The following is a 27,811-nucleotide window of genomic DNA, read 5'->3' as shown; positions in this document are numbered from 1 at the left end:
ATAATAATTCTAGATGGCAGTAGTGAATAAAATTGGGAAACGTAATTCCCACTGATCTTTTTAGGGCAATTTCGAAATGGGGAAACCGTATTCCCACCGGGCACGAAAGAGTTTTTATCTAACGATAGGAAGTTGATGAAGTCCACAAGTCATTTTGTCTCCAAAATCAGCTCTACCTTTTGTTATGTTATGAAAATTAATCACCGGTAGTCGTTTGTATTTGCTACCTTTAGTATCTCAGTTAAATACTTTTGAACTAAGCAACAGATTTTTTTTTAAACATAAGACGCTATGCTATTTATTTTAATATTAAGCAATAATGCTTTAATTATAAAACATTGGTTTGTTTTATTATTTACATTTTTATCATTAATCTGGATTTGCGAACGCTTTCTTTGACTGCGTGACCAAGAGCTGCGTACTTGCGAGCACGCTACTGTCAACAGGTGACATTTGCCCTTTAACGTCACACGGTGAGTTTTTTCCGCATATATCAATCGCTAGTGGAATCATTGATTTGTTTACAAGTTCGATTTGTTATACATATGTGTCAATCAAATTTGACGTATTAATCTCGTTTTTCGCACGATTTTTACCACCATATCGTTGAACTATATATAATAGCATGTTTTTATAAGATTTCACTTTTGCTCTCTTGTTTTGATTGCAAATCAAATATTTATCGTATCAGTTATACAATTTAAGCAATAAAACACAATTTACGCAACAAATAAATTACACAATTGCAACTTGAACACTTTCACCGAATACTTAGTTCATTTTATAAATTGCCACAGGAACAATGGATCTGATCGTATGTGCAGCAAACGAAGCTACTTAAATTTATGAATTGAATCTGCATAATATAAGGTACGTTTATTACAATTGTTTTATTGGATAATTGATTTGAAGCTCTGTATTTTGCTCGATCATATTTATAGTGACTCATCATGGATTCCAACGCCAACGACGACGCCGATATATCTGAAAATCTGGTTCCGGCCTTAATACAATGTTTCACCGTCATTATTTGCGGGTAAAATTTATCGATTATTATCTAAGTATATAATAAATTTATTTGCTTATTATATTTCAGCTACGTAGCAGGACGTTTGAATCTTATCTCTCAAACGGAGACCAAAGGATTGAGTACTTTTGTAGCAAACTTTGCTCTACCTTCGCTTATATTTTTATCGTTAGCTCAATTAGATTTTGCCATTGTGAATTGGTGGTTTTTGCTCGCTATGCTTGTAGCTAAAACGATAGTGTTTTTGAGTGTCATCGTCATATCTTTATTAGTGACTCGTCCTGTAAATTTGGGGAGAGCTGGTCTAATCGCTATATTTTGCACTCAAAGCAACGATTTCGCCATTGGATATCCAATAGGTACTACACTTGCTTTTATTCATATTTTATTTTATTATTAACATATTTTTGTATTATAGTTATCGCTGTTTATCAACAAAGTCATCCTGAATACGCAGCCTATTTATATCTAATGGCTCCGATTTCTTTGGCTATCTTAAATCCGATCGGTTTCGTTTTATTGGAGATTGGCAAATCTAGACAGAGCAATGCGCATTATGCCGATATTGGTGTATCGAAATTCAGACAGAATATCAAACTGATGTTAACTGTAATAAAGGGAATTGTGACGAATCCGATTGTGTTCATGACTACTTTAGGAATCATCGGAAATGCAATTTTTAAACATACCGTACCATTAGTACTATTGGGAATATTAAAAGTATGTATTGGTTAATTATTTTCAATCAAACTTATTGTAAAGGTTTTGAATGTATTTTATAAATATACATAGGTACTTGGAAATGCTTTTTCTGGAACGGCTCTATTTTTACTCGGACTTCGAATGGTTGGAAAGCTTCATCGATTACGTGGACGTGCTTTGATATTACCTTTTGTTCTCATTATAATTAAACTGTGAGTATAACTATTATAAATAGCAGATAAATATAACTATTATAAACGATAGATCAGTGGTATACCTAAAAGACTTGGGTTCGAATCACATGAATCCTAGTTTTTTTTTAATTTATGGATTGGCTGGGAGATCAGAATTGGTGATTATTACATAATTATAATAAATTCTGAGCGGTTATAACAGATTAGATTTATCTATATTTTCATAATCACACATATGAATATTGTGATAAAAAAATTAAAATATTTTCAGTATTCATATTTGTCAGGGACGTTATTTGGAGGGGGGGGGGGGCAGGTGGGAGCATTATTTTTTAATTACCGTACTATTCCCTGATAGTTGATAGTTGTAAAAGTATGTTAATCATACTTTATTAATAAAGCAACATTTACTCTAATATATATGTGAATAAAATAATCATAATTTAACAAATGTGAGATGTAAATAAAATAATCATGAGTTGATAAAAGTGAGTCGTAAATAAAAATTTAAATAAAATGTTGAGACTAAAATAAAAAAAATATAATAAAATGTTGAGAACCATTGTATTCGCTTTATTAATAAATAAAATATATTGATTAAATATAATACAATAAATAAAAATAATAACAAATGTGAAAAGTAAATAAAACAATCATAAGTTGATAAAAGTGAGTAAAAAATATTATAATAAAAAATTAAGAGCCACTGAATTTGCTTTATTAATAAATATAATACAATAAATTAAAGTTATAATATTTAAAAAAAATTATCAAAACGAATTTAAAAAAAAAGTTAAAATAATTTATATGCTGAAAAAATATTTCACTTATCAAAGGGTTAAGGGTTAAGAAAATAACTTTTTATGATTTGACCAAAAACATCTCATTGCTTCTGACGGTAAAATATGCTAGCGATCAATTGTTGACGGTAAATTGCTGGCGATAAATTTACCGGATCCCGCTTCATTCGATTTGTAATATTTTTATAAAATGTTTTAAAATGAACATTAGATAATCGAGTGTTTTCACTGCGATGGCTATGCCATGTTTTTATTGCTTTTGACATAAATTCTAAACAGAAAAATGCATGTCATTCAGTAAAACACTATGAATCTTAATGAAATGAAAATATTAAAAAAACGACCACTGACTGCAACTTTTGCTGTCTCTGATATTTTTCCATATTTTTGTTATAGGTTGGTATTGCCTGTGATTATGCGTGAAACTGTAAGTTTATTACATGCAGGATTTAATGAATCTGACACTGAAGAACTGTCAGCTTATGGTTTCCTTTATGGCACTTTTCCATCAGCTCCAGCTGTGTTTGTATTTGCAACTCAATACTCAGTCGACGTAGATTTGGTAATATATTAATTTGTTTAAAAAATATATGTAGAAAATTATACTGATTACCTTTTTAGATTGCTTCTTGTATGGTTGCTTGCACATTCGTATCAGCACCATTGATGTACATATCGGCGCAGATGACTTCTATAACCAAAGATTACGCATCACAATTGTGCATATATGAATTCGATCTTTCCATTATTGCCTTGATTGCTGCCATTTGGATGTTAGTCTTTTTCGTGGCGACTAAAAAGTATACTAGGATTCCGCAAAAAGTTACTCTTTGCTTAGTCATATCGCAGGTAATATATTTGTTTTTTTTTTGTATGCATAAAAACTATAATTTAATATGAAATATTTCCAATTCAGATCATAATGCTGATTGGAATCATATGGGAAGGAGCAGTTAGCGAAAAAGACGTCAATATTTGGATCACAATATCACATCAGTCAATCAGATATTTCGGCATCATGTCTTGTAGATTATGGACCGTTACACTAGCAGTTGTGGTTGTTCTTTTACAGGTAAAGATATAGTTTAATTGCAAGTATCGAGAGTACTAAGAATCCATATTTATTTTCATCAGTCTTGCCCTCAAAACCACATATTATAAACATTGTATCATTGTCTCTCCTCTTTTGCATAATTCACGTCATAGCTTTGTATTTAGAATGTATATAAAATTATTAATAACTGATTTTTAGAGTCGAGGACCGTGCTTCATCTTGAAACTCTTCCCTTGGTTTTGCGCCGCAGCTTGGGGAGTACCGGCCGCTATCGTTCTCTTAATTTTCATTATCGACGGAGTAGATAAGAACAAAATATCGGAAGATCTGATTAACAAAATATCAATTTGCATTCTTACCACCTGTCTCTGTGGTATGTGTTATAATCCAAATATGATAACAAGAAGTCAATGTGTAATTTGCATTTTGATTATTTCAGTGTCTATTATCAGTCTGATCATATATGTGAGATATCGAAAGCGGAATGCCCGGTATCTTTCTTTGTCCGCTGATGTCGCTGATCCTAATGAAGAGATAGTGTCGAGAAACGAAACCACTACTTTGATCGAAGATGAAGAGGAAACGGCACAAACAGCTCCTATTATAGGCTCAATAAGTATATACGGTTTATATTATAGGATCAATATATAAACAAAACCATCATGCTTGAAAAGCAAATGTCATTTGCCCACAGGGTGAAATGAAGTCAATATAAATCTTACTTTTATGACATTTCAAATATAGATGGCCATTATGGTACGATGAGTCCAAATGCTTCTCCATCAAAGAACTGTTGCGGTGGTAATGGCGATTGTGACGCAGTCGCTGGTCCATCCAGAAACGTAGATATTGAAGATCTCGCTTCTCCGAAGAAGAGGTATGATTTAATATTAATTAAATTTAACGAACATTCAAATAATGAAACCTAATCTTTCAGTAACTGTTTGTGTCCCGACGAGGACGAAAATCCATGCAGCGCTTCATCGACAAAGGTCTGTCCTTACGTGGAAGTTGTAGAGAGAGCGGCTCAAGCTTTGGGACTTTCACCAATCGAGCAATCCTCGAGTTATGGCGGCCAATTGATGAAACACACTGTACTTCTAATTGCTTATACACTGTCGATGTTTATTGTGAGTGTCATATTTTTATTAAATATATCTCTAGTTTATTATTTTATATATGTAATATTTAATATTGTCAGGGTATCGGTTATGCCAGTTGGAGCCTGTTTACAAAAGAAGTCACTGGGATTTATGTTGAAGTCAAGTTTTTAGATATAACACTAAACTGCGGACAGAGCCTCATATTATGGGCTATCTTTGGCATTGACATCCAAGAGATGGTGATACCTCTTGGCAAGTTCTGGAGGAGGATTTGGTATGGAGCTGATGTTTTGGCATTGACTCCCATCGATCAACTGTCGTTTGAAACTAAACACGTTTGCGAGCAGTTCATAACTCATCATATGGATAAGTGTAAAGAAGCGATTGTTAAAGATACAAGGTTTGTATATTTGATTTTTTCTTTAACTTATTTATCGTTTCTTTGACACCTGCTTTACAAATATATTCGAAATCACTATCGGCAAGCGTTAGTAGACCAACAAGGTTTTCTTCCATGTTATTCTACAGTTATGCTTTAAGTCTGTCGATACTAAAATCCTAGACGATGTAATATATACCAGACCTGGGAAACTTGCTCAGGATTGCGATCGACTTTATTTTTTTCTGATACTCCGCAACCAACCTATTTTAATTTTGGATTTAAATATTTTTTTTACGGAATAGACAACTATTTTAATAATTGAACAATTTTAACGCGTTGAGCAGTGGATGTGTTGTTGCAAACTAATATTTGACACTTTGCATACGTGTACTTATTGACAGCTGTCTGATTTATAGTGCTGCCAACATAAGAAACTTTAATTTGATTTGCCCATAATTATCGCATCGCTATAGTCACTTTATTCCCAATTATTTTTTTGTAAGACAAGCTAGTACAGTCCGTCCAAGATGTGAACGCTCATCGATATAGTATTGGTGAGAAATATTTTAGGGTGACCGTGTGAAATTACACGTTCAATTAATTTTTTCTTTTTTAATTTAATTTGTTGAGGAAAATGTAAAATATCACTTTCTTGCTTATTTTGTTAATTTATATACATATTTAACTCAAAAACGTGAGAGAAGTTTTGGAATCACTCTCCAGGTTGAATATCGGTTTAATATAATATTAAAAAAAAATACCAATAGAATATTAAAGTAATTGTTTTATTGATTACAAAATACCACAACATGACAATAATTTGTAATAAAAATATAACACATTATAATTTTTAATTCAATTTCCAACGTATGGTCTTAAAACAGCCCTGATTTAGCATTGGTAACATTCTCCTATCGGTGTAAACAAATTCGCGTAGATCTGTATATGTATGCATGCATGCGTACACACACCCTTATTTCCAACACAACGAGCGTTAACATCTTGGATGGACTATACGTAGCGTTCTCGAATACGAGTACATTATCTGGAATCCCAATGGAGCAAGTATTCATTTATCTTTGGTATTTGAGGGAAATTTCTCAGATATTTCCATAAGAATAAGTACAGATTGTATTCGTACTTTTATCCCAGTGCCATTTTGCTATGAGCATTGTGATTCATTGCATTCTTGACATAGCATATATTCAATGAAGCATTGCTGTAGTGATGTCGATAATATGTTGATGCTTGGCGATTTTTAGCTGCAGGCTGTATTGCCTTAAAAAGTCGCGATTGCGTCCCTTATTCTTCATTGTCGTGGCCAGTACGTCAGAGCTCGAGAATGCTTTCCAGATACAAAGATGTTTTGTGCGATAGCTATGAGAAGCTAGAACAATTTATGCTTGTTATTTTTTATAAAAAAAATACTCTTATTAATTAAATATATTTTTCTATATAGATGGCGAATGAAGACTTATCGAAATGTATTCCGTGGTTCTTGTCTGATCCGCTGGCTCTGTGGCGTTGGCTTAGCTCGCGACAACAACGACGCCATTGTGTACGGTCGTCATCTATTGGAAGGACGACTGATTGCTCACATTAACAACGCCCATCACTTCCACGATTCAGAATTGCTCTACATGTTCATATAAAATTAACATATACGTTAAACTTTGACCAATATTTCGTACTATATTTTTATACGATCGAAGCCAAAGCGTCGTTTTATGAAATATTTATAATATGTCAAATCTGAATCTAACTAACTAATCCGTACAGTATTTGTTATATATTTTAGATCTCTTTATATTTAAGTGTGATGTTACATATCTAATAATATCTATTTATGTGTAATACTGAAGACATTGAATCAAATTTTAGTTTAGAGACCGTTTCTAATCGCATTTCGATTGAAATATTATTTTTCCTATTACGATTTGATCGAGGATTGACGTAAAACGTTCTGTGATTCGAGACGGGCTAAAATTTAATCGTAGATTTATACTTTCATTCTGTGATATTTAATATATGCATTATATAAAGACATTTGGCAGCTTTTAATAACAATATTAGATCCTCAGGCGAAAGATCAAAAGTGTGATTTTTAGGCTCAAATATCACTGGATTTTTTTACAACTTTAAATAGTTACCATTGTTATTAATTTAATTATACAATTATTTTGTTTTGATAATTTGTTCCGTAATCGATTTTGACTAAAATGCCAAATTTTAGTTATTAAAATATATATAATATATATATACTATAATATACATATAACTGTGAATGGATGTACGCTTATAAGTATCGTTGCGATTTGATGTATAATGTTTTTATGTGATAGTAAGTTACTATTATAATGATAATGGACTTAAAGTATGTTCATTATTTGCTAGTTACTAACAAATAAAATGATATAAAAAAATTATAAAAGATAGAAATGTGAGTTGAAGAAGAAAAAACTGGGAAAATTGGGTAAAATTATATTATTTTTTTATGCATTTTTATATTAATAGGCAAAATGTAACTGTATTTATTTATATTTTGTTCCATTAGTAACGTTCTTAGTGGCAGCGTGTATGCTATTATAAATTGTATTTACAGGGTGGAACAAAAAAAAACACATCTTAATATGTTGATTTTTACTGCATTAAAAAAAATACCAAAAAAAAGCTCTTATTAAGCCATTGATAATTATATTTACTTCAAGGGTTATACTACTATTGTAATGACCACAATAGCCTTTTGAATAAAAAGTACAAAAATTTAGACTTTTTGATATCTCAATCGCTGTTTGTCACAGAAAATATTGAAATGAAATCTCATTTATAATTAAGTAAAACTAATATTTAAAAATATACGATAAAAAAATACAGATATCTCGTAAACTATATATACATTTAAAATCTGATTTCAAGTCATTCGATTTCTTCACTCCAATGAGTGATAGTTAAAATAAATACTTGATATACAATAGAAATGAGCTTTTATAAGTTATGGTTTTATATATTATATGTTTAATTTTCTTTTTACAGTTTTTTAAATGATATCAGTATATTTAGAGTAAGATAAATAAATATATTTTTATGATTCATAAATATATTTTAGATTTATATTTATATATTTTGCTACGCATTATTTTAAATTGTATTGTTATGTAAAACTTAACCTTTGGCTTACTTTGGGGTATTATATGTAATATTTAAAAATAGTAGATGTTAATATATTTTGTTGTGAAACTATATTTAAAATCCATTTAACTGGTATTTTCTAAAAAAATCCTAATTTTTCCAGTTTTTCATCTCGATAGTCACGGTAAATGTGCATATGTTACCGTTAATCTATATGTAATACACGTTTGCCTATGTAAGTGGTCACATAAATATTGTAGATCATGATGATTCACAATTGCTTATTATGTCGTTATTTATTTTAAATTTATGTATAATTGATTTGGCTAATATATGATAATAATATTATAATATATTTATGAAAATATATATTATACATACATGATTGTTGCAATTTAACATTGTATCATTATGCCCATAAATCTGATCTTCTTCAATATAATAATTTATAAATGATTGATATTTCTCAGGCCATCAATTATTATTATTTTGCGAGTTGCCTATTCTCAAGAGGGCTCCGGTAAGAAAAGGATTTTATATTTACGGATAAAAGACTCGAACGTCTGAGAATTTTCTTTCAGAACACAAGGAGATTCATTTAGAGATTAATATCATAATATGCATCTACTATTCCAGTGTCTAATCTGTACAAATCTCGAAAGGGACAGATGCTGCCATCTCCCGGGGCGCAGTTTCAACAGAGCATACATTCTTTTCTGGAGAGGCTACTTATAGATGGACATACCGATCTCTCAAGGGTTAGTTTAGTCTGTTGCCAGTGATGGCTCGTGCTAAATACTATTTTATTATCATCTTTATAGACATAGACAATATAGTTTGCTTATGGAAAAAAAGCAAATGGAAATCTAATAAAATAAATAAAAATAATATTCGCTGGCGATTTTAACTCAATTTTGGCGTCCGCCCTAGACTAACGCCCATAGTAACCGCCCATTCGTGATTTAGTGCATTGGATAGTCTCAGTGATTCTCAAACATCCCTTATTATTTTATTTTATATAAATTTAACTATAATAGAATAAAAAATAGGTGTTTTTATGACGTGAAAAATCAAGAAATTAAATAATAGCGCATTGATAATGATAATGATTGCTGCAGTAGAATTGAATTTTATCATTTAAAAAGTTACACTAATAATAAGAAATACAGCTTTGCTTGTGCTTTAACCCGATTGGTCGAATCAGTGCTGCGCTACCTTTGTATGTGTGCGGTTGTGTTATGATACCTAATTACAGAGCAAATTATTGAACGATAATACGCTATTAAATTGTGGTTTCTAAGACTGTGTTGCAATCGTCCACATTCGTTGCGTTATAAAAAATACAGTTTTAGTAATACTGAGCAGTAAAATTATGAATTGTTTGTTTGATACATTTTAACTATACTCTATTTGCGTTAACACAGTCAGTTCGAGAGCTATCCATTTCATCATTATTCATAATTGAGAAAAAGATGGCAAGTTTGTGTTTTCGCTCCTTCTATTAGCTCAGTAATTATATGTATATCCGTATCGTGTTTTAGAGCTAATAGTGGAGCTTAAACCCAAACTTTCCATCTCTTTCGCAATTATGAATAATGATGAAATGGATAGCTCTCGAACTGACTGTGTTAACGCAAATATGGTATAGCTGAGGTAGTGTAATTATATTTATACTAGTAAAAATATGAATTCACTCATTTACTGCATCATTTACTACACAACCATACATCATTTGAATGATAAATCAAATTTGCATAGTTACTCTTTAGGACCCGGTATACTTATCCATTGACCACACCAATGCAGATTTCTAATTGGTCCAAAATCAAACGTACGTGGTATAGTAAGCAACTAAGCACCACCTTTGTTGTCTTCACGCCTCGTCGCTTTTCATCCAATTTAATTAATTAACCCTACCACGCACCGCCTCTGTTATCCACTTTTAGCCCAGACACTGGGTCCAGTCATGCCCGACCTTGGTCAGAGCGCGACTCTTTATTGTATGCACCGAACGAACACGCCCTTAGTCACCGTCGTTTCAGGGATTTGCAAACCGTGAACCACGATTTAAAAGCCGTTCTTCAACTTTGCCATTCTAAAGATCCAGTTTGGCGTCGCCGCACGACGACGGAGTCATTCGATCCCCGAAACGAAACCATACACGTGTCGGACCTCGCTGAATTTCATGCTGAAGTCAGATTTCAAATTTGAACATAAAAAATGACCAAGGATTTATTTCAAAGTTGAGATTGCACGCGAGTGTTAGGAAGTGTGTATCCTGTGTAGGTTGGATTACTAAAATACATATATAGATTAAAAAGAAAATAAATATAGCATATTAATACTGCTCTTTTCAAAGTAGCCCTAAGAGATATAGCACACTTATGAATCCCTTCTAATCCACAAAATATTTGTGGAATGTATTGCTTAGTCTTCAGATCACTCAGTAAGTTAGTCTATTTCTCCTCTATGGTTGCAAAGCGTGTCCTTTCAATGTCCATTTTATATACGGAAACAGGAAAAAGTCGTAGAAGGCCATAACTAGTGAATCGTAACGGTTTTTGGCCAAAAATATGTAGTGAAGAGTGACCTGATACGCACAATATTATATTTAAAAAACATTCACACGTATCTAATGCACTGGTTCCCAATTTTTTTTTGGGTCGTGGCGCTGTTTTATAGAAATCAAGGCGTCCAAAACCATGATAACATAACACATTTTTTATTGAACTTATACTTGACCTTCGCCAGACAAAAACTTTTTTCTTATTTAATCCACTGCAGTATAATTTATTTAATCACAAAAATAAAGTTTTTTAAGGTTTGGTAACCCAAAGGGGTGTGACTTGACAGCCAGTAAGACGCATGTGTAAATTAGTAAGTATTTTATTAGATTATATTACATATTGCGATAAACTATGACGGGCGAGATGTTTTTTTCAAGCAGTGGTGGAGAAGCTGGCGGAGGGATGATATCGGTGGAAGATCCTCAGAGGTCTTATAACTGGCGTGGAAGCGACAGTATAGCGAAGACTGATCCTTCACTATTGCGGTACTCGTATGAAGGAGTCCCTCTTAGGATGCGAGACTCCATGACCGTATGTTAAAATACTATAATATTTATGCTCGTTCATATGTTACAACCTCTATTTTGTATATTGTGTACTAGTTGAATATATTTTTAACTAGTACATTTTTTTATTCATATTTCGATTTCATTAAGATTCATAGTATTTCATTAATTGACATACATTTTTCATTAAATGATGCATTGATTTTATTAAAAATCTGCTATCTGACGTTTATAAACATAGACAGTAAGCAGTCATTTATACAGAATAATCTAATTCCAGTTTTCTATGTTGGCAGCATTGTAAATCAGACAGCTGTCAATAATCACGCGTGTTCAAAGTGTTGAGGGTGCAGGGACGTCGTTTAATTTTTCAGGGAGGAGGGGGGGGGCAAAATTTGGGTTATCAGTGGTCGTTTTTTTAATATTTTGATTTCATTGATATTTATAGTATTTCATTAAATAACATGTATTTTTCTAGCCAAATTCAAAGAACAATTAGTGAAAATCGAATGAAGCACATCTAAACCGAATTTTGACCAATAGGAGAGCGCAAAAAATAATTATCCTTTCTCAGAAGTCAAAAATTCACGTCAAAAGCAATAAAATCGTATCGGCGCAGTTGCAGTGAGAACGCTCGGTAACGACCGTTCCCACTGCGACGGGTAACTTAAATTAATATTTACTTAGATAGTTTATTTTATATACATAGAAATACTTGTTGGTGGAACTCAATGTTTTTTTATGCTTAATAAATAATATGATTTACTTTGTTTTGTGCATAAAAAACGAATTGCACTGCGTTTCACCGCATTATACAAAAAATGTGATTTTATAACCGTAACAATCAAATAGAGAAAATTGTTTGATGATATACATTATTTATTTTTATTAAAATTGCTATGACTAATTTATGAAGAATTTTTATGAAATACAGTTTCATACAATTAAAAACATGATATTTTTAATAAATTAAATATTAAATCGATTAATTTACTAATAATTGTTAGACTATTTTATTCATTATTAAACATGTTTTTGATATTCAATAAAATTAATTACATACAGTTCATTCCTGATACGAAGTATATGCATATCATTTCTAATTAAATAATTATATAATAGCATCCCTAATCTTATCACTTAGTAGTCATTAATGCCACGATTTGGAGTCTATAAACCACTCTTTCAAGGAGTTGATGTATTTTTTTGCGCAAATGACGGATAATAATAGTAAGATCCTGAGGGCCGAAGAAGTTAGCCTCTTCGTAAAGTTTTGCCAGAGGAAGTGGAAGATTGTAGCCAATCAGATGGGCGCTGGCACCGCCCACTTCCTCTGATTAATCTTTACAGGGATCACAGCATCCGACGTTTGCGACAACTACGATACATTTTGCAGAAGAGCAATGCAAGGCATTGGTGTTTCTCATAAATGGAGTAAATGGGCGCATGATTTAAAGTAAATAATTTATGTTAATAATATGAAGGTTTAAAATATGTGCATAATCGAATCAGAGCAGATAACTTTTTATAGACCGTCAAACTTATGTTGATTCAATCTACTTTAGCAACAAAAAACAGCTTAATCCTTATAAAAAATATGAAGTAGATATTATTGAAGATAATTTCAGACAATAAACACCTTTCACGGAACATTGTAGGATGAAATAGCTCCATGCCAAAGTGGACCATTAAATAAATGTCGTCTAAACTCTAGCAAACAACAATTTTGATACTAGTTTGCAAATAACAGTTAGCTGCTGATGATGATGATTATATTACACGTTATTATAAAGAAATGTACACATGCTTTGGCAGCTAATAACCCAATAACGTGCTTAGATTTAAAGACATAATCTAGACTAAAAATTACTGTTACAAATCTGAAGTACATGGAATTGAGAGTCATTCATAAAATTGTCTTTTTAATATATGTTATTGTTTGATGTCTTTAAATTTTGCCTATACAAAAGTAAACTAAATAAGATAAAACACCTATTTTTTTACTTCTATAGTTTTAATTAAAAATATGATTAAGTACAAATGGTGTATATTTCAATATATATGTATATAAAATACACGAGGATTTTACTTGTTTTATAATTTTTTAATAGTGTCACACCTTTTAGATTATAGTTTATTGAAGCATATTACATTTTAACCTCATTAGTCATATTTATAAAAAATAGCCTATGTATTCAAAATATATTATGTATAATATTATTGTTTATGTTTTTATTAATAAGCAAACATAAAACTGTATATTCTTAAAGCAACAGTAAAAATATTTTTCAAGAGACAACACAAGTAAAATTATTGTTACTAGAAATACAAATATAATGTCAGTTCTTAACAGGAAAATTTTCTAGTCAAGCATATATATTTAAATTAAACTCAGGAATTCTCCAATTGGATGATCAAAGCCAGTATATGGAAATTCTGCTGAATGCAAATTATAAAAACTGACAGTTCATTAATGACGTATCAAGAAGAAAACCAGTCGATGTATAAATTGAAATGGATGTAAACAAGTGAGTTCAGGAAACTCCTGTCACTTCTTTGGCGATGTTATTTATAAAAAGTTTAACACATGTATTACAAGTGCAGTGGAATAAAGATCGTTAAAATGATTAATTAAGCACAGCTTAAAATATTTTATTTATAAAATATTTCATTGTCAATTAATTTATACTAAATTATTTATAATAAGGAAAGATCAAGAAAAAACCTATTTGTTGATATTTTATGTACAAGGATTTTTGGTAAATAGACATTTCCATGTTTTATTATTTTTTGCCTCTCAAGGAGCACTATTTATTTGACCAAAAACTAGGCGAGACCTTGGCAACACTGATGTGATGGTGGAGAAGACAACATTTATTCTTTGCTGGACTACGACGGGAGCGCAACGGCCGGCAGGGCCTCGTCCGCCGATAATTCGGCGCAGCGGTCCAATCTGTGTATAAATGCCAAATAAAGAATATTTATTAACTATCAATTTAACAAAGTTATATTTTTTCTGTTTCTGCAAAATGGTTGACTGTTTCAAAATGACGCTTTTCATTGTAATTTTACCTTTTAGTCGTCTGACTCACAGTAAATATTTATATTTTTATATATTTTAATTGCACCAGAAGGAATATTTTAGCGTCATACCACAATTTTTATTATGACGGATATTTTATTGTCGCATCTTGATACAATTTAATTGCGTATTTATAAATTAGTATTACTATACTATGCGTTTCAAGCCGAAGGGGTGTGACTTTGCAGGTAAAATAGGCGCTGAAAAGTCTGGTAGCAGTTAATTTTATAAATATATATAAATTATTACATATATAGATCGGCGGTGGAAATGGCAAGTCTTTGCTGGCGTGTCAAGTTGTATTATTGTAGTGTCGTGTTCTTGTGATGATGCTGGACGATCCGCTGTGTTGTGACACCGTGGTGTCTCTCACCGATTTTATAATTCTGGTTCGAGACAGCTTTGGCGTAGCGCAGATAGGGATGATTGCGGGTCAATTGCATCGCTTCTTGAACACAGTCACAATATGTGTTTGCGCCCTAAAAATAAATAAATAGCATGCATCCTTTAAAAACATTTTTAGCGATATTCATGAGTGATTAAGGTCTTGGGACAGATGTGTTATAAGGTGGTCCGTGCAATATTTCCAAATTAATAACACAACTATTTGGTTACTTTACATTGTGTGTAGCTAGTTTTCGTTCATTGCTTAAGCACCCTGATATCAATTGAAATGTAATTTTTTGACAATTTGATTAATGCAGTAAAGATAAAATTAAATTAAAGATGGTTGAAACCCTTACAAATAGCGACCATAGATTATTTGTAATCTTATGTATTAGAATAGTGGGAGCAAAGTGGCATTATTAAGCAATTTTCACCCAACTTGGCAATAGGCAATCTATTCTCAAGGCCATTGATATCTATATCAATAGCTATAACCTCACTTTTACATAGACGTAATATTATTAATAACTATTATTCAACTAAAATAAAATAAAACTAGGTTGAAATCACGATCCCGACTGGTGCTAGTGTTTCAATGAAACCCTCTCGGTGCATAAAATAAAACGGAAAAAACTATAATGGGTATCCTTCGCGGTATCCATTGACAAGGAGGAGAAGTAGCCACAGTTAAAAGGCAGCAAGAAGAAAAGGAGGCGAATCAGCTGGTTCTTCGAGAGGTGGTTCAGGTGTAGCAGGAGAAAAACGAGCTGAACCGTAAACAAAAATAAGTCGCTTACGGTTCGGATAGGAAAACAAAAATCGTATTGCATCGTAAACGCTTTCGTATCATTTTATTTTGCCCCGCGTGTGTACGTTTGTCTTCTTGTTGTCTCAGAAGACGTCTTCTTTTTATAACCCCTTAAATGGGTATGTGGGTCGGCTCACCCTTTTACGCGTGCAGCCGGATACTTGTATTCTATTTTATGTTGCGTATACGTTATTGAAAAATTTGCACATCGCATACCTAAATAATAAAAAATGTAATGTACATATATACATATAAGTTCGAATCGCATTTTAAAAAATCGGAATTAGTGACTATTATATCGATTTTCCTAATCTTACGGATAAAAATTTCGTTTTGGCGACCTTAAACAGTTGCCGTTTAACAAAAAAATAATTAAAATGCGAGTATTTGCACAAAACGGCATACTCGGAGGACGGTTGTACATTAAAAACGACACTTTAGTTTATTGTTATTATTTATCGTTTGTGATTTATGATCGTTAGCGTCCATCGCTTGATGGTTAGCACCGCTAGCAAGATGTATGAACAGATTTTTTAAATATTCCAATGCAATTACACAGACTATTGACTTAAAAGACATGGGTTCAAATCTCATACGGACCTTTATGTTTTTAAATTTCTATCGTATCTGGGAGATCAGAATTAGTCATTATTATACAATTATAATTCCAATAGATTATCACAGATTAGGTTTACCTAGATTTTCCTAATCTTACGGATGAATATGTTGATGATTCATTAAAATCGAACTAGGTCGTACATATCGGGGTATTGAAAATTCTCTTAAAAAAAATTGTAAGTTAGTTTCAGCTCATAGATAATATCTTATATGTATTAAAAAAATTAAAATAATAATAACTTTTGATTAAGCAATAGATATAATCCAATATGGAATGTTATGCCTTTATCTATAAAAGCATGAAAGATGTTTCCTCTTGCCTGCAATATCCGTAAAATTGATAATTTTACGATGATATTAGTAAATAAATTATGATTAATATATTCATATATTAAATAAAATATTTTATATTGAGAAAACATTTTAGGTACACTTTTTAAGAAATTCTACATAAAATAAATTTTATTTGGCTTATAAACATTTATGTGGGATATAACGATTTTTGAGGGCACGATGACTGTTGTATTTTAAATCAAATCAATATTAAAAATAGATCTTGTAAATATTTAAGATGAGTTCGTTATCTAGCCAATTATGCTGTTTTGTTTAAAATGGCGAATATTAAAGAGCATAATCTAATAAAATTATAGAGAAAAAAATAATGGAAATATATAGTTGCACTATAAATTTAATACTTTAGCAAGTCTGTGATCATTTTTTTAATTTATTTATTTTTATTTATTTATTTATTAAAATTATAACCATCGTGACCTGACAGGCAAACCCAATGCGTCACGATAGTCAAAAGTACTAATACATCATAATACATACAAATATAAACAAGACAAAACAACAGACACAAATCACCTCAATAGGTGTGCATTGTCCCATACGAACTGAACCAAAACTCCATATGTGCAAGAGAAAATGTCAATATTTCTATGGACAGAATTGAGCAGATAAATAACCTTGGCCAGAGAAGAGTTGGCAAGTGCTCCAGTTCTAGACTTAACAGGCAAGAATAGTGGACGCGACCGAGAACTATAACCACCTTCAGGAGCCCACATTTGAAGCTGCTCGAGCACTGAAGGATTGTCTACGATGCCCTTGAGCAATTTCCAGAAGTGTTTAATTACATAAACACTTCTGCGAGTCGACAAAGAAACGAATCCAAGGGCTCCCAAAATAAAAGCACTGGGAAACAAGAACGGATAATACCCGTATTCCTTCAAGTATAAATATCGAAGAAATTTACGTTGTACTTTTTCCAGCTTCAATTCATTACATTGATTCATTACGCCTGGGATCCAAATGATGGAGCTAGTTTCTAGTATGCTGCGGACTAGAGTATCATAAAGAGTGCGCAATACTAAAGTATTCCTGAAGTAACGCGCATTTCTCAAGATAAAACCGAGCATTTTTAAGGATTTGCTATGAGTCTCTGCAATGTGCTGGCTAAATTTCCAACGTTCTTCGAAAGTCACTCCTAAATCCTTAGTTGAAGAAAACCTTTCCAGAAAATATCCGCCTAGATGGTATGAATATTTTGCCGGCGTTAATGACCTTGAAAATGAAATTGTGTGACATTTCTTTACACTGAAAGGCAATTGGTTATAGCAAGCCCATTTCCATATAGAGTTGAGATCCTCCTGTAGGTCGAGGGAATCAGAAATCGAATGCATTTTCTTGTAAATGTTCAAGTCATCTGCATATAATAAAAAATCTGAATGCTCTATTGCTGGTTCTATGTCATTAATGAACAATAAATACAACAATGGACCCAAATTGGATCCTTCAGGTACTCCAGTAGGGGTCTTATATCGTTCTGAAAAAGAGATATTTAGATTTGACTAAGATTCATAGTATTTCATTAAATAACATTCCTTTTTCTAGTTAAATTGCCTTTACCCCACTATTTTTGGGAGGCTAATATGTTTAGGTTAGGTTTTGGTTTGAACAGAAAATTGACGCTTAGCAACTATCAACAGACGTAAAGGTAGACCGAATACTATAGTATTTATAATGAAAAGTATTAAATTTTAATTACAAAATATTAAATTTAAAGTGCAAAGTATATAAATTAATTCACACCCTAAAAATAAGACAGAAATATTTTAAAAAAATATATAGAATATAACTCTTTTTAAGAACACGAAAACTGTTGTTTTAATTTAAGGATATAACTGTTTTTGCTACGATAACAAATCGTTTTAAAAAAATAGACTAAGAAAATATAATAAATATGTACAATTATACCAACTTGTGTTAAGAAGTAGACTATTAAAAATAAATAAATATTACCTGCTTTTTTATATTTTATAATTGCTAGAGGTAACCAAAATAAATTATTATTATTTTTTTATAAGGATCTGTATTTTTTTGCTTGATATTTTGTATTCTTTAATGTTTATGTTATCGTTAAATAAATTATTAATATTAAAATATACTACGCACATTTTTTTTTTATATTTATCACAACATTCACTTAAAATATTCAGTGGATTATATAATTCTGTCGGACAAAGGCAGCAAGAGTTTGGTAGATTTCTGCATATAAAATTGCGTGAAAAAGTTTTATTGTTTTTTTTATTATAAAATATTTTGCTATAAGATTTTTTTTAAATAGTAAGAATTTAAAAAAAATTTCAACTGCTTATAAGTTGACTAATAGAATCATGATGATACAGTTTAAACTAAGGCGAAGTTATTGTATCTTTAAAAACTACTACATCCAATATTTTTTACGAAGTTATGACTTTGTTTTTTTAATAACCGATACTTTAAGTAGCCAAATTTTCATAAAAAAATATCATTTATGAAATCTTAATTTTATATTATTTTAAATTCTTGAAAATACAAATATTCGTCACTTTTCAATGTCAGGATTTAACTTCTCGTATACGTAATAAATAAGAGGTTTATTTAGATTTTTGGGAGATACGTATAAGCAATCTACTTACTAAAGATCATCGGCAAAAAGTTTAATTGAACATTTTTTAAAATAGTTGCAATATCGATTATAAATAATACAAATAAATTGGGAACCTACCATTAAAATAGTAAAAAACATAATCAATTTGTATTTAAACTTTCTTATATTAAACTAATAAATTCAGTGTAAGCTTAATGTACTTATTTAAGCATTATTTAATATATATTTGTATCATTATATAAATCAGGTCTCGGCAACCTTTTTTAGCTGCGGGTCAAAATAATTAATATGTGACTATTAAAAAGACTGACGGGCTAGTGAATATTTTTGGTCCTAACAACCATATATGTGGTCTAGTCGTGACATCGTAATACGTTAAAAAAAATATATTTGCAGAACTGAAATGGGTCACTTCAAATCATCAAACGGGTCACTTGGTGACCCGCGGGTCATAGGTTGCCGAGCCCTGATATAAATCAATCAAATTGAAGAATTAGATCAGTGGCATTATAAATTTTCAATACAATCAATTGCAAAACCAATTTATAAAAAAAAATGGAAATGGCAGACTGAATACAAATAGGCCAGTAATTAGCAATACTTTCAATATACTATTTTTATATATAAAATATATATACTATGTTATCACTTAATTAAGAAAAAAAATACCAAAGATTTAACGTAAATTGCTTTATTACTCCGCTAATCGCCGTTACCAAATTAAAAGCTCACGCAAGCTCAAACATTACCATTATCCACACATCCACTCACAAAAAAATAATTGATAGTCAAATTAAATCGCACACCATACACCTATAAAATACCTACTACGATTTTTTTCCACGTCATAACTACCGTAAAAACGTTAGCGCGAAATTCTCCAAGAATTCGCGTTTTTGCTCTCGTTAGCGTCCGCTCGGTCCGCTTCTGTGCCGGCGGTTTTTTTCTATTCTCCTTTGCTTTTTTTTCCGATTCCCCTACTGTCCAATATCAATTTGGGTGTAGCCGATGCGCCAAACGAAGCATCGGAAATTATTCGAGTCGGAGTGCACCAAAAAGAAGAAAAAAGAGTACCCAGCACTACCGTTAGAGGCCGGTGTAATGAGACCAGAGAGCAGACACGACAGCCTCTCTAAAATTGCATGCCTCTTTTTTGCCCGGGCATTCCTACACACGCCGGCCGAATTATATCACACCGATGGACACAAAGATTCTCTCTGAAGAGCTGACAATTCGAAATGAACGTGACGGACGTATGTGTGACGCATAATCTTGGAATTGATCTAAAATAAAAAAAATAAAATAAATATTTATACTATATATAAGAACATATTAAATAAAGTAAAAATTTTAAGCAAAATTTCAATTTGACGGTTGAAGTTTAAGAACCCTTTTCTTACTTATATTTTTTATTGAACATTTTGCTTCCCGAACGCAATTCTGAATTTATCTATATTCTATAAATAAAATTTATTTAAGTCAAGAATCAATAAATAATATAAGATAATTATACATCTTTTTATATAATATATTTATTTTAGTAATCAATATTCAATTAAAAGTATTGCAAACAATTATGTCTGATTTATATTACAATAAATTTCGATTAAATAATTACACACCCATACACCTTTAATACTTTAACTAATAAATCTATTATTAAGATATTCATTTTATTGTTACAATTAGAAAGTATCTGTAGATTGTTTAGAAAAGCATTATCATGAATTTAATGTAAGGGTTTGAAACTACATAAAAGTGGATTTAATATTTTTTGTAATATATAAGAAGTGTGATAAAAAAATTAAGATCTTTTTTATTTATTTTATTGAATATTTTTATTAATGTCATCTAATTGTCCCTAAATAAATACTTGATTAAAATTCGCAGGTCGGATATAAAGATATCTTTTTCGGCGTTTATGTGCCGATTTATTTATTGCACCTTCTCAAATTTATTCATCTCGAATAAATCACAGGTGTATAAAATTTAACGTTTTACGAGTGCACATATATTTTTTTAAAGAACAAAAAGTCACTAATAAACCTATCAGGTCCAAAGGTAAACATTTTTTTAATATTACGTTACGACCCTTTAATTTGAAACACGCATACGAGGCACAGTGCATTAGTCCTTTAGTTATAAATCGTGAAGTCTCGCTGGAGCAGGTGTCGAAAACATTTTCACAATCGAACACAATAATACTTATATTTTTCAATAAAACGTATCATTCGTATCAATACATGAAAATATATTCATAAGTAATTTTACATTTAAGAATAATAATCTTATATTTTTAACACTAATATAAATTATATCATTAATACGGTGTAGCAATAATATTGTTTTTATATAAAAAAAAATTAAATAATTTAAAAGGTTGACTATTTATATGTAAGAGGGTGTATCGACGCAAATGAATGATGACTCTGAGGTTTCTTCTCGATTCATCCCCAAATATTTTTTGTGTAAATTGGCCGGACGGGTTATTTTAGCCTGGCAGCCAACTGACCACCATTCATCCTTGAATGATGCGTGTCAGATGTTGTAAACATTTTTTCAATATATTATTTTACTGTTTTTTTAAATAGAAAATAATAATTTAAATCCAAAAGATCTGTGTAGCTGCGATTGATTTTTATTCACACCTGTCAGGTTACAACGAAAGATTTAATAAAAATTAATAAACATAATTTATTTGTTTTTGGAACTGAACTGAACTTTTAGTGCATTGTTAGGCAGTTGTCATTGTTTTTATTTAAATGCAAAATCATTTGCAAAAAAAAATATTAACACAAATATTCACAACATTTTATGAAAAAATTTGCACATAATAAAAACTACTTTCTTAATTATTTTATATTAATGCTTTAAAAAGTGACAATACATAGCAAAGATTTAAAATTTCTAAATTAAAACTTTATCGAATGTAGGAGCAGTTAAAAGTCACTTAAAAATAGTTTAAGAATCTTGAAACTTATTAAAAAGCTTTATTTTGATAAATTTTGATTATTTTATAGCAAATTTCAAAACTGGAAAAACGATATATTGTATAAAAATATACCATATATATATATTGATTTTTTTAAGATCTTTAAAAAAATTATATACCGGATAAAAAACGTTTTAAAGTATTTTGTATCACACAATAAAACTATACTAATAGCGTTTAAGGCATTAGAAATGTAATAAATGAAATATCTCAGAGACCGCTGCTTCTCTCTTCGCTTCTTCTGGTGCGGAAACCAGACTTTAACCTATTTTACGTATAAACAGCATATTAAAACTGTACAAGACAATCTTAATTAATTGCAAAAAATAATATTAACAACAAACTTCGTATTAAAAAAAACATAAATATACATCCCTGACACAAAGGTTAAGAAAAAATATTTTATAGATTATAATTTGCTATAAAAACAGTATCAGGAATCAAGTCATTGACATTCTATCATAGAATTGGCTTATCACTTCATTACGAATCGAATTAAAAGTCCAGTCATCTCAATGAAAGTGCATTGATAAGCTTATACAATAAGCACTTTGAGTTCGATTGAATGTTAAAGTTCTTTTTACCTTATTACACTATAGTTTAAATTGAAATTTTACCACCTGGCCATAAAGTCATTAAGAACTATCATCTTGCAGCTTTTCGCTTTTTACCTGTAGCAAATGACACCGACGTGATGCCGTAACTTCCGCAGTTACCAGATCCTCTTGTGTTTTTTTAATTTCTTCGCAGATATAATACAATAAATTGCTGAGCAGAAGCTCATACAGTTAATAAGTTTTGAAGTTTTACGCCGTTTGCGTTAGGCAATCTGAAAAAAACAATCAGATCTATAAGCAAATCACTAATGTATTTTACACCTCGCTAACGCACCGGCTCACAATCCATATTTTGGTCAAAAACGACCTCGTTCTGATGTCGCAGCCATCGTACTCACCAGATATGCTCTTCTGCGACTGCAATTATAATTTATATTTATTTTATCATGTATATGTCACAAGAAAGCCGTCCAATTAATAAATAAAATAATGTGCCACCAATTTAAATGTATGACACTTAAAATAAATTAATCAAATCAGCAACACATTGATTTAAAATATTTTTTTTTCAATGTCATAATATTATATGAAACGAAAGTGAAGGTGAAACGTTGCCGATCCCTGTCTGAGCGCAGGTTTTGTAGAGGTTGTGTCTGCGTGAAGGGCTGAAGAGGGAGCTCGGGTTACTCAGGTAATGCAGAGGGCCGACTGAACTTCACAATAAGTTCAAGGTCAACGCATACTTTGCTCCCTTAACATACACGCCTTTTTGTGTTTTTTGATATGCTCGCTCTGTGAGTCTTCTTATATACATGCATATATAATATATTTATTACGTTCTCTCGAAAGAAACTTTACGATTTGAGATTTGAGTATTGATTGCTGCGCATAAATTAAATTATATTACGCAGGATGTCTTTTATTGAATCGTCAGTTTATCTAAATGAAAAATAATCATTAGCGAGCTCAGTAATATTTAAATATCATATTTAATTATAGGATTTTAAATGTGTATTATAAATCTATATAATTAAATATAATTATATACATGTATTGCTATTTTTAATGTCTAACAGTGTTTTTCAATATTATTCACTAGTAATTAATATTTTAATGCTTTGATTTTAAAGATATAAAACAAATATATATGAAATGTTTCAGTATATTTGATTGATAGATTTTTGTTTCAAAGTCATGTGATACTAATTCCTTAAGATCATTATTACAATATATTTCAACTAGCTGTCGGTACCTCACTATCGTGAGGTACCGATAGCTAGCGAGTGTGCGAATACCGGACCCTCAACTTTTTGGGTTTTAAATATAATTTTTGCTTCGTTCTGATTTTTTTAAATATTTTTTAAAATTTAATGGTTCAAATTGGACATTACTATTTAGAATTTTCAATGATAGACAAAATAGTTCAATCTATAAAAAACTACTTGAAATTTTCAATTCATTTGAAAATAGGTTTACAACTTGACTAAATATTTCCAGAAGAAAACATTTTATATTATTTATTAGATTTACAACGTTAGATTTTATCATAATATTGAAACTTAGATATTTAATGATAAATCTAAATATTGTATATCATTTATGAATAGGTTTAAAACTTTTATTATATAAAAATAAATTTTAAATTGTACTATGAAATTTCAATACAGCGAAACTCACGGAACCAATGAATAAATTTTGGTGTACTGAAAATTCGTTATATTGAATGTAAGGAAGATGATATATTTTTATTTTATTTTTAATTACTATATTACTACAGCATCAAAATAACCTCTTATAAGGTTGACAGATCGTTTTTTTCCTTGTTTAAGGAAAATGTATGAAACACAATAAAATTTGTGAAAAAAATGTTTTATAAAAAAGTTTGAGGGTCAACGAAACACCTGAAATGTCGCTTTTGAACACATCTGGCACACCCCAAGTCAATGATGAACTGAATTCTTAGAAATATTTTGTCAAGTTATAACGTCATTCTTAAATTCGGAGCAAAATATTTTGTTATACTGAGATTAGTCTTCATTACAATGAAAACATTTTGTATGAAAGTTTTTCGGGGACAAATTAAAGATTCGTTTAACTGGGAATTTCGTTATTTCGGTATTCGGTACAAAAAAATATCATTGTATTATTTTTTAAAATAGGTTTGTAACTTTACTAAATATTAATAAAACAAAAAATATCAAAATGTTTTCAACATAAAAAATAATATTAAAACGTAACATTTTGTATCATTTAAACGTAGGTTTACAGTTTAATAAATAATAATAATAAATAGCATCGGTTACACATCCGCTCAAAAATATTACTGATATGAAAAAATATTTTGTTACACGTTACTAACGCAACAACACAATCGATCATATATAGTTAGTGCAATGTGAGTGATTATAAGTCATTGATTGTGTTTTAGCGTATTTTAGGTGTTTGAGTGTCAGTTTTAACGCTGCATAACACAATTTTATCATAAATTTAAATTTTCGTAACAAAAAAGTTTTTTGGTGACACCATAAGTTACTTTATAATAAAAAAAATATTTGTATGTTTTATGTATAAATATAAAAGTCAGTTTTTAATTACATTTACTAATTAGAAAGAAACAATAAACTAAAAATATCAAGCATCTAATCTGTTACTTTAGACCAAAAGTGCGCTTTAAAAATATTAATAATTTTGAAACCTTTGTCTTTTTTGATCAAAAAATATTTTGATTTACATCTTTTTTAAAGTAAATGTTTTTCTGCGCAGCATTATATATTTTAATAATTAATGAGTGTAAAAAGTTTTTACTATATTTAAAATTAATAATAAACTAAAGATATTTAAAATCTATAATAAATTATTATTATTTAAAATCCATAATAAAATAAAAAAGATTTTTAATGTTTAAAAAAATATTTTGAATAAATCTTGAAATTTTATTCTGAAACTTTTAATTTAAAAAATATTTAAATTAGTGTTATACATTTTTGTGTAGTTTACTTTTAAAGGCGTCAGTAAGAGGGATTTTTGCAATACTTTGCGCTTAGTAGTTGGTTGGTAATGAATAGTACTTATTTTTAAACTTTGCCCCTTTTTGTTGAAAATATTTTTTAAAACAAAGTCTTAAAAATTCTCTAAAAACTAAAACTTTAAATTGCCAACGTTCGCCAAAATTTTGGTACAATTTTTTTTCTGTATAGAGAAGCTAATACATATCCACATTATTTTTATTATATTTTAAATCTATAAACTAAAAAAATATTTTAAAAAACATTTTTATTAGTATTTGATGATTTTTATACATATTTTAATAAATGTTTTACAATTTAAATCGTTAAAATCAATTTCGCTCGTTAAAATCAATTTAGTTCGTTCTCAAGCGCGGGACTTCCCAAATTTGCTTTGACAGTTCTGTCACATCTGGCAAGCGCTCGCTGTGCCGGCTGCGTAATATGTTATAATCGCGGCACTTTTGTTAAAAAGTGACAATTGAAGATGATTCAAGTGATGGAGCATTTGAAATTATAGACAAAACTATAAATTGTGGGTGTGCCAGTAAGTGTTTAGTTATAAATGAATAATATAACACGGTTATTCTAACAAAATTACTATTGACTTTCCAGGATCTAATATTAAAAGACAAACAGCGGTAATTTGGCAATTAAAGGTATACATACCGAAGTTAATTAAACGTATTACAATGCTAGTAATAATAAAAAATATATGACATATTGTGACAATTTTGTAGAAAATGAAGAGATGCCAATCTACGTGTTTAATCCTCTACAGTACATCCATCAATTTTGTTCTTCGGTTGTCGTTTAAATTTAATTTATGGATTACATTAGTAGTAATAGTGTGTTCAATGTTTACTCTTGATAAGAGTCTTATTGTTTTTTAATTATTTTTCAGAAGCAATGATGGAACAATTTGATGACCTATATGGCTACAACGTAGAATTGGTATATATAAATAAAGAGTTAATCTTCTCATGTTGAAGTCACCGTCAGCAAGTATTATCTTTTTATAAAGAACATACTACATAAGTTTGATGTAACTGAATATCTTAAATTTGGCTATTCAGAAAGAGGAATGATGGCACAGAACAAAAATTGTACATATTTTGCCACATCGGAATTAAAAATAACCCACTCTTAGATATTTTGGCTATCGATTATTCCAGGTATGCAATCACATATTTATAATCATTGTAAAATGTCGTTTATTAGATAACATCCAAGAAACTACACATTTATAAGCTGTCCGACAGCGCCGATTTGATCGACATTAACTTTCAATCCTCACATACTAAGGATATATTACACGTTCATGTTTAAAACATAACTGGTTAATTTAAAACTCTTAAAATCTAACGTATATGTGTATTAAATCGGAAAGCAATGATAATGTTTATGTAATATAAAAGAAAAACTCACTTTCCGGCCTCGGAGCCCGGCGACGGGATTTCAAAATTTGAAGATTTCATTACAAAGATTGTTTTATGATTGTTTATCTAATTTAATCAATGTATTCTTCTTATCCTAAACACATTATGTATATATTCAATTTTCATAGTTATATAACACACCTAGTTAATTTGCAATCCGATTATTTATAAAAGCAAAAACTCACTTTTAGGCCTCGGAGCCCGTCGCCGGGAATTCAAAATTTGAAAATTTCATTACGAAGATTATTTTATGATTGTTTATCTAATTTAATCAATGTATTCTTCTAATCCTCAACACATTATGTATATATTTAATTTTTATTCAGTCAAATGACGAATTAATGAAAATTGTTGTCGCGTAGCAAAATTTTATTATTAAATAATAATTATTTAAAAGCGTTGTCACGGTACTATCTATTTGAATTTGAATGCTTATTTTTCATTGGTCGACGCTATTTGAATATTTGAATGCTTATTTTTGATTGGTCGAAACAACAGAACGCATTACCGGCGGCTCGAAAATCAAT

At 30.1% G+C, this 27,811-nt stretch overlaps 1 protein-coding gene and 2 long non-coding RNA genes across 5 annotated transcripts; 2 read left to right on the top strand and 1 right to left on the bottom strand.

The window, feature by feature from the left end:
* The first annotated feature begins 393 nt into the window (after positions 1 to 393).
* On the top strand, positions 394 to 7,024 carry anchor (integral membrane protein GPR155 homolog anchor). The gene is made up of 15 exons (XM_088183285.1): positions 394 to 473; positions 798 to 870; positions 942 to 1,036; positions 1,097 to 1,386; positions 1,446 to 1,747; positions 1,820 to 1,941; positions 3,120 to 3,285; positions 3,345 to 3,572; positions 3,640 to 3,795; positions 3,976 to 4,150; positions 4,217 to 4,393; positions 4,522 to 4,654; positions 4,715 to 4,907; positions 4,979 to 5,280; positions 6,722 to 7,024. The coding sequence occupies exons 3-15, from the start codon at positions 951 to 953 to the stop codon at positions 6,912 to 6,914; spliced, it is 2,523 nt and encodes an 840-aa protein (XP_088039411.1). The 5' UTR covers positions 394 to 473; positions 798 to 870; positions 942 to 950; the 3' UTR covers positions 6,915 to 7,024.
* Positions 7,025 to 20,175: 13,151 nt separating this feature from the next.
* Positions 20,176 to 23,258, bottom strand: LOC148237031 (uncharacterized). The gene is made up of 3 exons (XR_015809205.1): positions 23,175 to 23,258; positions 22,955 to 23,112; positions 20,176 to 20,574 (listed from the first exon to the last, which is right to left on the bottom strand). It is a non-coding gene; the product is annotated as an uncharacterized LOC148237031 (long non-coding RNA).
* Positions 23,259 to 26,134: 2,876 nt separating this feature from the next.
* Positions 26,135 to 27,371, top strand: LOC148237030 (uncharacterized). Of its 3 annotated transcripts, XR_015809070.1 has the most exons (4): positions 26,135 to 26,392; positions 26,461 to 26,504; positions 26,586 to 26,850; positions 26,922 to 27,371. It is a non-coding gene; the product is annotated as an uncharacterized LOC148237030 (long non-coding RNA). The 3 variants fall into 3 exon arrangements; XR_015809069.1 differs by having other exon boundaries at positions 26,135 to 26,380; positions 26,586 to 27,371; XR_015809068.1 differs by having other exon boundaries at positions 26,586 to 27,371.
* Positions 27,372 to 27,811: the final 440 nt, after the last annotated feature.

Source organism: Plectrocnemia conspersa, unplaced genomic scaffold, assembly GCF_051122295.1.
Source record: "Plectrocnemia conspersa isolate PC_06_02 unplaced genomic scaffold, ASM5112229v1 ptg000003l, whole genome shotgun sequence".
NCBI lineage: Eukaryota > Metazoa > Arthropoda > Insecta > Trichoptera > Polycentropodidae > Plectrocnemia > Plectrocnemia conspersa.
This window is presented reverse-complemented; position numbering and strand designations above follow the sequence as displayed.